This window comes from Glycine soja, chromosome 15 (genome assembly GCF_004193775.1).
Source record: "Glycine soja cultivar W05 chromosome 15, ASM419377v2, whole genome shotgun sequence".
In the NCBI taxonomy this organism is placed as follows: domain Eukaryota; kingdom Viridiplantae; phylum Streptophyta; class Magnoliopsida; order Fabales; family Fabaceae; genus Glycine; species Glycine soja.
The window spans coordinates 10,289,909-10,302,707 of NC_041016.1; the positions used below are offsets into that span (position 1 = coordinate 10,289,909).

At 28.0% G+C, this 12,799-nt stretch overlaps 1 protein-coding gene and 1 pseudogene across 1 annotated transcript; both read left to right on the plus strand.

Moving 5' to 3' along the window:
- The first annotated feature begins 1,341 nt into the window (after positions 1 to 1,341).
- On the plus strand, positions 1,342 to 6,343 carry LOC114388172 (annotated as a pseudogene).
- A 2,072-nt stretch (positions 6,344 to 8,415) lies between these two features.
- On the plus strand, positions 8,416 to 11,471 carry LOC114387223 (peroxidase A2-like). The gene is made up of 4 exons (XM_028347365.1): positions 8,416 to 8,736; positions 9,696 to 9,887; positions 10,064 to 10,229; positions 10,733 to 11,471. The coding sequence occupies exons 1-4, from the start codon at positions 8,524 to 8,526 to the stop codon at positions 11,212 to 11,214; spliced, it is 1,053 nt and encodes a 350-aa protein (XP_028203166.1). The 5' UTR covers positions 8,416 to 8,523; the 3' UTR covers positions 11,215 to 11,471.
- Positions 11,472 to 12,799: the final 1,328 nt, after the last annotated feature.

The following is a 12,799-nucleotide window of genomic DNA, read 5'->3' on the forward strand; positions in this document are numbered from 1 at the left end:
CAGCAATGTTATATATGTTAGGAAAAAAAATCTTTAAGAAATATATGAATTAAATGAAATACGTGTTTTAGTAAAATTCAAAATTAATATATAGACACACCTTAATTAATTACAATCATTCATATATATATATATATATATATATATATATATATATATATATATCTTATTTTTCTTATTATATATACTATAGCATTTATTATATTTATATTTCTTCTCCGATGACTCTTTCTCTCTTAATATATCAAATAACAATGAGGTGTTCATATATTATTATTCTTTTCATTTAACTTGTACAAGTGCTATAAAAAATGGTTTTCATGGCATACGGCAGTGTTGTGCTTAAAGTAATACCATCCCGAGCATTATACATATTCTCATATTTGTATAACTTATTATTTAACTGCTATCCATTACATATAACTCAATCCACTTGTATATGTCATGAGGTTATCCATTTCGCAATAAGGTGACGAAGTGCACCAAAATACGTAGACCATTGATTTCTTTTTTTTTTTTTTTAATAAAAGATACCAACAGCCATGATAATATTCACATGATGAGTTGACAAGTTCCTTTATTTTTAATGAATCAAAGATATTTTTCAATTCTTAAATGAATTTTATTTGTCTCGCCAAAATTTTCCATTAACATGACTAGGGAATCGTATATCACCCAACATGTTTAAAGAACCTATCTGCATTAAACTTTGATATGTTTTTTGAATGATGATTACTTCTTTATGACATGTGATAGACATATAATAATTTGTACAAGATTTTATCATTAAGACATATAATAAATGATGTAAAAGGAAGAGATAGACACACATAAAATATTAATAAACAAAAGGAATACTACTAATATTCTTTCTGACATTTTCTTTGTGATTATTTAAAAAAATTTAAAATTAATAATAACTTTAGTAAATCTCATATCTAAATTAAAAAAAAAAGAATCATTAAATGATAGGTGTAAGTTATCAAAATTAATAATTTTAATACATTTTAGTCAATAAAAAAAAGATATTAAAAAAAGAATGTTAGAGAAAGTGTTTGACATTTTTTGAATATACAAATTATTTTATTATTTTATGAATGGTTGTACATGTAACATTTCTCTTATTTTATTTACAATAATTGTTCTTAAATTCAACCGAATTTAAAAACACTCCATCTAATACACGTACTTTACTACAATTTTCCTTACGAAAACAATATGAAATAAAATTCAGACCACCAACATGGAACCATGAAACACGGACAATGCATTCACTTGCAAGTTGACTCTCTTTATAAATAGAAACACCAAATCTGTGTGTTCTTGCACCAACAACAACGACAGCAAACTCATAATTGCAAACACCAGAAAGAGAAAAAAAAATGAATTCCCTTCGTCTCACTTTATGCTGTGTGGTGGTAGTGCTTGGAGCACTACCCTACTTCTCATATGCACAACTAGATCCCTCGTTTTACGATAGCACATGTTCAAATTTGAGTTCAATCGTACGTGAGGTGCTCACAAATGCTTCCCTGTCTGATCCCCGCATGCCTGCCAGTCTCATCAGGCTCCACTTTCACGGTTGTTTTGTACAAGTAACTACCTATATTCTTCATATCTTAACTCCATAATGTGATATGTAGTTTTTTTTTTCTTTTTATTTTAAACTAAATCCTTTCCTGGCTACTTCTGTTACCCCGAGAATAACTCATTCATAAACTTTTTTTTTATATTACATAGTTAAAATGTATATATGTGGATTCATGAACGGAGGAAAGCCTCAAACCACTTCTATAGAAATTTTACTATTTTAAAGAGTAGATGTGTTTGAGTTCTATTTTTAAAACTGATTTTAGTTTCAACCTAAATAAGACTGCTCATACTACAGTTGGTAAAGGCTGGTTCACGATATACCACATAGGTCAAAGTGTAAAATTGAAAGAGCAGTTGAATAAGATAAAATCAAAAACATGAAGATGAGAAAATTAAATACCTCCTAGCTATTTTTTCTTTTGGTTTTTAAGACACTTATTTTAGAAACAATTTAAAATTTATTAGATTTAATTAATAATTAATGAGTGATGTAAAATCGTTTTAGAAAATAATTTTTTAAATGAAACAATGAGAAGGGGATCAATCAAACATGTCTTTGGTCCCCTCCATCAATTTTATGCGTAAAAGGAAACGCAGTTTGAAATGTCAAGCTTTCCTTATGGGCACTGATAAATCAAGAGTTAATTAAATAAGAGAAAGAGTGTTTTGTTTTAATATGACTCAAATTTCTTGTTGCTGAGAATTGAAGTGAATTATATATGTTTCCAGGGGTGTGACGCATCAATTCTATTGAACCAAACGGATGAGATCGATAGTGAGCAAACTGCTTTTCCAAATGACAACTCTATAAGAGGGTTGGATGTTGTGAACAAGATAAAGACCAGGTTGGAAAATGCTTGTCCTGGCATAGTTTCTTGTGCTGATACTCTTGCCCTAGCAGCTGAAGTATCTTCTGAGCTGGTATATATATGCATTTTAATTAATTTGTTTAATAAATCTCTAGTTTAATTTATAGAAAATCAAAATATTGAGTATTATTATGAAAAGGGAAAAATATATATGTTTTTAGTCTCTCTAAAAAATATTAAATTTAATTTTTTTTCTCTAAAAAAATTGTTCTATTTTTATATCCTCAACTTTTACTCTTTAAACTAGTTATAATTAATATTTTATGACGGTTTGTAACTGTATTGTCAAAAAATATACTTTTGAGGCTAAAAATAGAATATTTACATGTTAGAGAACAAAAATAAGGAAAAAAATTGGACGGCCAAAGCCGATTTTAAGAAAATTTAGAAATATCAAAAATATATTTTATTCGTATAAAAATAAGAAAAACCAATGTTCCATACAGTTTTAGTTTGATTTCCTTTACAGTTTTGGTTTGAAAAATCTGATTTTTAAACTAATTATTTGATCCAACTCAATAATTAATTTCTAATCCAAAATCTATTCAATTTAAAGATATTTTTTAAAAAAGTGTTTTAAAAACTAAAAAAAAACATAAATATATGAGAAATTAATGTTTTCTCAACAGTTTCTTTTTCTTATTCTATAGGATATGGATCATATGAAGTGATATTGCATGTGGTGAGGTATGAACTTGGTATTGATTTTTGTTTTCTTTCTTTAAAAAATCAAAAATAGAAATCAAACGCGCCTTGAAGTTTCAAAATATTGTTTGGAAATTCAATGGAAACCTATATATAAAACTAGAGACAATAATTAACTTGATATGTGATAGGATTTTTTTTTTCTAAATGGCCTAAGAAAGAAACACCTCAGACACAAATTAATTAATACTCAACTGATATGTGATAGGAATATAAATAAGATGAGTTGTTTATAAACTATTTGTTTTATAGGTTAGTTATTTATTCAACTTTAATAATTTTTTAAATAAATTAATAATCTCAAATTTATAGTTAGATTTAACTATTTTAAATAAGTGAAATCTAAGTTTTGTAGGCTTGACATTAATATTTCATGAATGATATATATATATATATATATATATATATATATATATATATATATATATATATATAATTTTTATATAATTATTTAATTACAAATTACTATGATATGTTACACGCACAAATAATGACTATATATTTTATTATAATTTCACTTTATTTTAGCACAAAGATATCAATTATATACTAAATTAATAAAAATAAAAGATTTATATAAAAATAAAATTAATAAAGAAAAAATAATCAAGACACCTTAATAAGTTAATAACTCAACCTCAAGTTTTTTCACTTGGTTCAACTCATTTACATCGTGAAATTTGATAAAAACAAAGAAAGTTATAAGTTAGTGAGTTTGAAGGACGCGAGGTTAGAAATTAAAGAATGAAAATTCTAAAGAAATTATTTTTATGTAAAATTTGATGTTTTAGTTAGTGAGTATGAGTAAAAGAAAATTTAAAATAATTTAACTGATTCAATTTGTTAAATTTTTAAGTAGAAAATGAGAATTTGAAGATTTTAGGTAGAAGAATTATTTTTTTTAAGAAATCTAGAAGAAAGCTGGAATGATCAATTTTGCTTAATATTCAAAATAAAACTGATTTGAACATAATTTTAAAAAATCAAAATCAGAAATAATATAAATTAAAGAGATCACAGGTATAATTAGCTTCTTTTTTAATTTATATTCGCAATGAAATTGGACTTCTCGCTTTTTTTGTTCGTGATTCATGCAAAGGTTAATTTCTTTGATTTAATTTATTTGTCCATTTCGAATTTTAAGATAATATTTACTACTTTTTTTAATAATACTTTTATTCTCACGTTATCATTAAATATTTTACAGTCTTATCTTAAATAAAAAATAATATTAAAAATTATTATAAAAAAGGAAAAACAATTTTAACATAAATAAAAAATATTAATTATATTTCTTAATATATATGAGTATATATTATCCTCCTAAATAAACATATAAAAAGAAACAATTGTACTAGCTATACTATTTCCTCTTTCCATGCAAATGGAGAAGCGGACTCTAGTTTATATATATAAATTATCCAGGTGTTGACACATGTCAATTTTCAGTGTAATTTTTTCTAGTCTTACTTATTTTATCGTTTTCTATTTGCAATAATAATTTTACTGCTTTGATTTTCTTCTGTGTCGAGCACGGGATTATTGATCTAATAGTTATATAAATCTGTCTAAAGAAAAAGAAAGAAGTAGAGGAATTTTCTCTATGTATTTTTATGGTGCTTTTAGAATTTATGCAGAGCAGTTGTGAAAAAATTGATTTATTAAAAAATTGATTGCCCTTCATTTTGTTTTAACTTTAATCTTAATATAATCTTATTAAGAAAACAATATATTTGTTTTTAGGATTTTTGGTGGTCTACTTTAAATTATGAGTATGCTCACATATTGGGTCATTATTTAACAAGAATAAAGAAAATAAGAATGGAGAGGCGGAATTGATTCAAACAAATCATTGCCAAAGATATAACTAAATTTCTTGGTGGAATTTTAATCTTAATTGAAACCATAAGTTCTCAACAACAAAAAAATTCACCTTTTGCATTCTATTTTGTCCACCTTTTGTACTGTTTGGCAGGCTTGTGGTCCTGTTTGGGAAGTTCCATTAAGAAGAAGGGATGGTTTCTCAGCAAATCAGACCCTTGCTAATGAAAATCTTCCAGCTCCTTCTCTTTGCATTGATCAACTTATATCCGCATTTGCTAATCAAGGCCTCAACATTACACTGATTTAGTTGCACTTTCAGGTATGAAATTTCTTACATTTAATAAATAAATAAAAGGTTTTATAGTGTGTGATTACAAGCACAGTATATTCAATATATCTTGTCAAATGCTTTAAATTGTTTAAATAAGTAATGATTAAACGTCATGAGTTTTTTATATAGCCGTACATACATCCATTTTGCTACTCTTGTTTTTATTACTTAACCAATAATTTAGATACATTTTATCAAATTTCTTTTTGGTAATCTATGCTCTTGTATATAATCAAATTTAATTAGACAAGAGTAGAAATGCATATAATTAAATGACAATATCAATGAAGTGCAACTCAATTGATATATTGAGCATGGCATATGAATTTTTATAAATCTCTAATATTTTTTTTCGATTCTCACATACAAAAAAAAAATATTTCGAAGAATGTTCTTGTAGCCAAAAAAGCAATGAAATTAAACCCTTTAATAAGAATGGTATTATTTTGTTGTATTACTTATTGAAAATGTCTCATTTTTAGGTGCTCATACTATTGGTAGAGCTCAATGCAAGTTTATTGTTGATCGATTGTACGATTTCAATGGCACTGGCAATCCAGATCCTACTCTCAACACAACTTAATTAGAATCATTGCAAGTAATATGTTCCAATGGTGGACCTGAGTCTGATCTTACCAATTTGGACTTAACCACTCCTGGCACGTTGGACTCGAGTTACTATTCCAATCTTCAACTTCAAAAGGGCTTGCTTCAGAGTGACCAAGAGCTTCTTAGTGCAAATGGTACCGATATTGTTGCCATTGTTAACAGTCTCACTAGTAACCAAACTTTTTTCTTTGAAAACTTTGCAGCATCAATGATTAAAATGGCCAACATTGGAGTGCTAACGGGATCAGATGGAGAAATTCGAACACAATGTAATTTTGTGAACGGAAATTCTTCTGCCCTTACCACCAAAGAATCATCACAAGATGGCATGGTTAGATGGGCAAAGGTTATGCTGGAAAATGCTGGGATTAAAGGAGGTGTCAATAAAGAGTTTTGTGTGTGCATGTGGTGAACCGTTATAAACTTTGTACTTTGTATTCTATACACTACACCTAGCTCTGTATTCTATATACTACTAAATAATTGCTGTCACAAGCAATCATGACCTCCGTTGCCTTAAATTTCAATATGTATTAATGAAGTTGAGTTAAGAGTATTACTTCAATTAATTAGACCCAAACTTGGTTCATAATACAAACATTGTCTTTAGATAAAAAAAAAATTAAAAAAAAGTAAGAGATTACGGCCGGACAAAGCACAAAGTGCAATAAATTTGACAAATAGTATTGCGAGAGGTGATGAGCAAAAAGACTATAAATTTACTATAGAAGGCATTGGTAAAAAAAATTAATCTGTACAGATATTGTCAAACCAACTTTATCATAGAAAGCAATTGCAGACATTTATATATTCTGGAAGAAAAACCTAACTGGAGACCACATTGACAACTTCAATGGGAAGATCGCCAATGAGTAAGCAACTAGAATAACTTTTAAAGATATTTTAAAAGAGAAAACAGAAACAGATTTTAATTAATAACATATATTCACATAATGAACTTTTAAGTTGTTTATATTTTTTAAAGGACATCTTTCAATGATACTTTATTCTGTGTTCTGTAACTTTATGTAAATGTAAATAACCTCTTTCTTCTTGGGTAAATTAAACAAAAGAAAAAATATAACGAGCTAAGTGTGGGAAATGGGAATATGCTCTTTAGAAAGAGAGGGGGAAAAAAAGCAGGTTTTGATGGGAGACTTTCATAATTCATAATTCTAGGTTACAGACTGTCTGTTTATTTGTAGTAGTTTAAAAGAACTCCAAGTAACGTTGGAGGGAACACTGAAATTAGAAAAGTAGAAGTGGATGAAAAAGGAATTTTCTTTCTTTATATTTCTTCTAGTAACTATGAACCAAGTCCAGAAAGTAGTCAATACTCGAACATGAACGCGTGGAAAATTAAAAAAGAAGTGCATGCACAAAGTTTCACATTACTTTTTCACTTAATACGATAGAAGTTAAGTATGTCCTCGCATATCGTAGCCAAGTTAGGAAGTATTTACTTGGAGACTGGGACGTTAAACGTCCGGTTCAATTTTTTTTCTTCATTTTCTATTAACGTTTTTTACAAAATAGAGTAGTTATTAGTGGTGTATTTTTTTCTTTGACTGTTATAATTAAAATTGTCTAAGTGTATGTTTGATTCTGCATTTAAATTGTTATCACACAAATTTTGAAACAAATCCAACTGATGCAAAATTAACATAACAAAGAGAATCCTGATCGGTTAACAAAATTATATTTATCCTCACTAAACGTTTAGCAAACATGCTCTATATATAACAATCTATCCTCGTTTAAAAGCTTTCAATAAAAAAATTCAATGCTTTGTTTTTTTTTCATGCTTTAGTGAAAAATTCTCAAACATTACCTTAACAGCGACACATCTCCTATATTTTAATAATTTAATCAAAATAATATATGATTTTATATACATTCTACCAACTAAAGAAGCTTGGTATGTGCGGCTTTTGCTTTAAACTTCTAAAAGCAGAACTCATCTGTGATTGAATACGATATATGTCCCCACCTCATAACTCAAATGTAGAGAGTTTTCCTTTTCTATAAATTTAAATGAATCAAGATAAACACAAATAAACTTATATTCTCACCAAAAAGTACATATTTATATTGCATATGTAATCATTTAGATGCTTTTAAATTTTAATAAAAAGTATATTGCAAAATAACAAACTTAAATTGATGAATTTACAAATAAATACCATCCCCAGGTGCGATAGCCGTTATCATATTTGTATAACTTTTATCACTTAAGTACTACTATCGATTTACATGTAACTTGATCCCCTTGTATATGTGAGGTATATATATGCTTTTGGTAATAAGGTGATGAAGTGCACGAAAGTACTACCCTTTTATTTTTACATAGAATAATGGTTCTTAAATTTATCCTAATTTTACAAACTACTCCATTTAATACACCGTACTAAAAAAATTGCTTATTACAACAGTATGAAATAAAATTCAAACCACCAACAAGAAAGTAATTAACCCTGAAACAAGGATATTGCATTCATTGATCATTTTTCTCTCTATATAAAAAGCACCCGGTTCTGCGTGTTCTTGCAACAACAACAACACCCTCATAATTGCAAACATCAGAAAGAAAAAATGAATTCCCTTCGTCTCACTATATGTTGTGTGGTGGCAGTGCTTGGAGCACTACCACACTTCTCATTTGCACAGCTAGATCCTTCATTTTACGATAGCACTTGTTCAAATGTAAGTTCAATTGTACGTGAGGTGCTCTCAAATGTTTCTCAATCTGATCCCCGCATACTTGCAAGTCTCATCAGGCTCCATTTTCACGACTGTTTTGTTCAGGTAACTATAATTACTCTTCATATCATAACTCCATTCATAGTTTCTTGCTACTGCAGCTAACTCTTTTGCACGTCTTTTGTTTTTAAAGCAAATCCTTTCCTAGCTACTTCTATTACGTACCCCGAGCAAAACTCGTTTATCAAATCAGTAATAATTTTTTCTTTTATATTAGATGGTTAAAATGCAAGAGTTCGTGAAAACATTTCTATAGAAATTTTAATGTTTTTAAATTAAGTGTTTTTTATTGAGAAGTAATTTAAATGAATGTATTTCATTAATCTATTATATGAAATACATCAAATACATAAGAAAATATAGAAGAAGTGGTTGTATAATAGAAATAGAATAGGATAACAACCTACTATATAGTAACAACTATTTGAAATATAAATTAAAGATAAAATCAAATAGATAAAAATTATTTAAAATACAAATTGAAGATAATATCAACTAATAATTAAAACATAAATTCAAATTAAGAGATAACTATAATATATAGGTTTTAGCTTTAAGTTTCAACTAAATAAGACTGTTGTATAGGATATATATATAGAGAGAGAGAGAGAACATGCATGTCTAAGTCGTTTCTATTTTTTTGCTTTTAAAATACTTATTTTAGAAATAATTTTAAAAAATTAATAGATTTTCATAATTTCTGAGTAATGTTTAAGATCATGTTAGAAAATAATTTCATAAAAAAATGAGAACGGAATCAATCATGCATCTGGTCTCCATCTGAAATTTTTTTCCGCTCAAAGTTATGAACTGGGGCCTCTGGCTCAACCACTCCTTATAATGTTATGTGTAAAGGAAAACGTGGTTGGAAATGTCAAGGTTTCCTTATCATATGGGCACTGATAAAAGTACGTTGAATAAAAGAGAGGAAAATAAAGTGTTGCTTTATTTTTTTTGTTGCTGAGAATTGAATTAATTATATATCCGCGGATATGATATGACAGGGGTGTGACGCATCAATTCTGTTGAACGACACGGATACGATCGTGAGCGAGCAAAGTGCAGCGCCAAACAACAACTCCATAAGAGGTTTGGATGTTGTGAACCAGATCAAAACAGCAGTGGAAAATGCTTGTCCCGGCACAGTTTCTTGTGCTGATATTCTTGCTCTTGCAGCTCAAATATCTTCTGATCTGGTATATATATGAAGAATTGGTTAAAACAAATCATCATCAAGAATATAACTAACTAAATTTCTTCGTGGAATTTTAATCTTAATATTGAAACCATAAGTTCGCAACAATTTTTGTTCACCTTTTGCATTCTATTTTGTCCAACTTATAGAGTTTTAGTACAACTATATATTTGGCAGGCTAGTGGTCCTGTTTGGGAAGTTCCATTGGGAAGAAGGGATAGTTTGACAGCAAATCAAACCCTTGCTAATCAAAATCTTCCAGCTCCTACTTTTACCATTGATCAACTTATCAACTCATTTGGTAATCAAAGCCTCAACATTACTGATCTAGTTGCACTTTCAGGTATGAATTTTTTTACATATAATAAATAAAAGGTTTTATAATGTGTGTTTACAAATATATATAGCAGGATTTTTTGGATTTTGTGTGAAATATTTATTAATTTTATCAAATAATTAATATTTTTGAAAAATTTAATTAATTTTTTCAAGTGTTTTTTCAAATAAAATATTCAAATGAGACCTAAATCAGATATTTAAATCTAATTTCATTCGAACTAATAAGATAATATTAAATATACCTTGTTAAATGCATTAAATTATTTAAATAAGCAAACATTTAATGGCATGAGTTTTTTGTGTGTGTCCATATTGCTACTCTTATTTTATTATTTAAACTAATAGTTTAGATAAATTTTATGAAATTTGATTTAGGCAATGATGCTAGTTCTCTTTTGATATAAATACATTATTTATTTATAAAATTTTATTGTATATTTAGTATCACGTGTACAGATTAGAAAACCTTTTAATTGCATTAATTATTGAAAATGTTTCTTTTTTTAGGTGCTCATACAATTGGTAGAGCTCAATGTAGATTTTTTGTTGATCGATTATACAATTTCAGCAACACCGGCAACCCAGATCCTACTCTAAACACAACTCTCTTGCAATCATTGCAAGGAATATGTCCTAATGGTGGACCTGGCACTAATCTCACTAATTTGGACTTAACCACTCCAGACACATTTGACTCCAACTACTACTCCAATCTTCAACTTCAAAATGGCTTGCTTCAGAGTGATCAAGAGCTGCTTAGCGCAAATAATACGGATATCGTTGCCATTGTCAACAATTTCATTATGAACCAAACTCTTTTCTTTGAAAACTTTAAGGCGTCAATGAGAAAAATGGGCAACATTGGAGTGCTAACGGGATCACAAGGAGAAATTCGATCACAATGTAATTCTGTGAATGGAAATTCTTCTGGACTCACTACTACTGCCACCAAAGAATCATCACAAGATAGCGTGGTTAGCTCAATGTAATAAATTGGCAAAGGTTGTGCTGAAAAATGCAGAGATTGAAGGTACTAGCTAATAAAAAGTTTTGTATTTGCACATATATGGCATGTGCATGGAAACAGATGCGATTGAAGAGCGAACAACTGAGCTTCAGAGAAGTCAGACTTTGGGCTTGCTTACTGGCTTTCTTTCAGTGGATGATTGGTATGCTTGATTTATAAATCTACTATAGCATTGTGAAGGTAAAAACTGTTATTATGACAAGCTGTGTGTTTTTTTTTTTTTTCTCTTTTGGCTTGCTTTATTTATTGGTGTCTCCACAAAAAATGGATGAGGCTTCCACCTTTCCTCTTAATGATAAAACTGCTTTGGATACTATGCAAAAAATAAAGAATATATTAATCTATTTAGATATATAACGGGTTTTACTTTCTTAACAATAAAAACTGGTTCCATTGTGTGTGGAGATATTTGTCATTCTTCCATGAATTCACACACTTATTATTTACATGGTGACTTAGTCGATGGACTGATGGTTCTCAAACTTTATGGATTTTTGCTGAAGATTTTATTCCTTCACATTAAGTGCTATCATTTATTTCCTTTCCTACGTGCCGTGCCAATTTTATTCCCGCAATTTGATTGACGTTACCGCCAATTTCTGAGGAGGTCTGAATTAAATCTAGGCTAGTTGATAATAGGTGACACTGTTCATTCTCGTCAGTTTTTTATTCTCTTCTTACAAACTATTGCAAAGAAGTTTCTATAGTACAAGGGAAGAAAAACGTTAAACTTTTCATCTAACAATGAGAAAAATGTGAAGTTAGTCGTGATGCTTGGAATTATGGAGTGTTATGTCAAGGAAAGTATTTTAAGTTATTTTCTATTTCCTTTAATTATGTATATAAAAAAGTTTTTTTGACATAATTATATGTCTATGTTTATATATATATGATAAGTTGATAACATTTTATTAGAATTCATATAAAAATTTTGTAATTATAATTTTCTATTATTTTATTAGAATTTTTATTATTATTTTATTAGAATTTTTAATTTTTTTTAAAAAAAATATATTCTAAAACGATTATTTAAAAAATCATCTTAAAATCTTTAAATTCTTTTTAAAAAAATTCTAAAATAGTTTTCTAAAAAAAAGAATTTTTAAGATTATTTTCTGAAAAATCGTCTTAAAATTCTCTTTTTTTAAAATAATTTTTAAGATGATTTTTTATAAAATTATCATTAAAAATCTTAATTTTTGACGACGTTAATTTTAAACCTTCTTTATATGTCATTTAAAATCGTTGTTATGCTTATAAACTATGTACTTTTTAGCTTTTTTATTTTTATAGCAAAACTTTGGTTTCCAATTTATATATATATATATATATATATATGCATTTGAGTAATGAAGAGTATTTGATAACTTTAAGTTTTACAAGATATTTTTAATGTAGCATTACATAGTGGCGATTTTCTGACAATGTGTTTGATTTTTTTTCTTCTTTACTGGGGCCACCCCTTCACTAATGCAAAATACCTGGACAACCAACACATCTCCACTCTTGGCAGCCACAGCATCTGCTCCACGCCAGATCTAGAAGCC

Bases quoted from the DNA above. Each gene is read 5' to 3' on its own strand.
- LOC114387223 (XM_028347365.1), top strand. From the start codon at position 8,524: ATGAATTCCCTTCGTCTCACTATATGTTGTGTGGTGGCAGTGCTTGGA. The intron at 8,737-9,695 runs GTAACTATAATT...ATGATATGACAG, and splicing joins TTCACGACTGTTTTGTTCAG to GGGTGTGACGCATCAATTCT. The intron at 10,230-10,732 runs GTATGAATTTTT...TTCTTTTTTTAG, and splicing joins TGATCTAGTTGCACTTTCAG to GTGCTCATACAATTGGTAGA.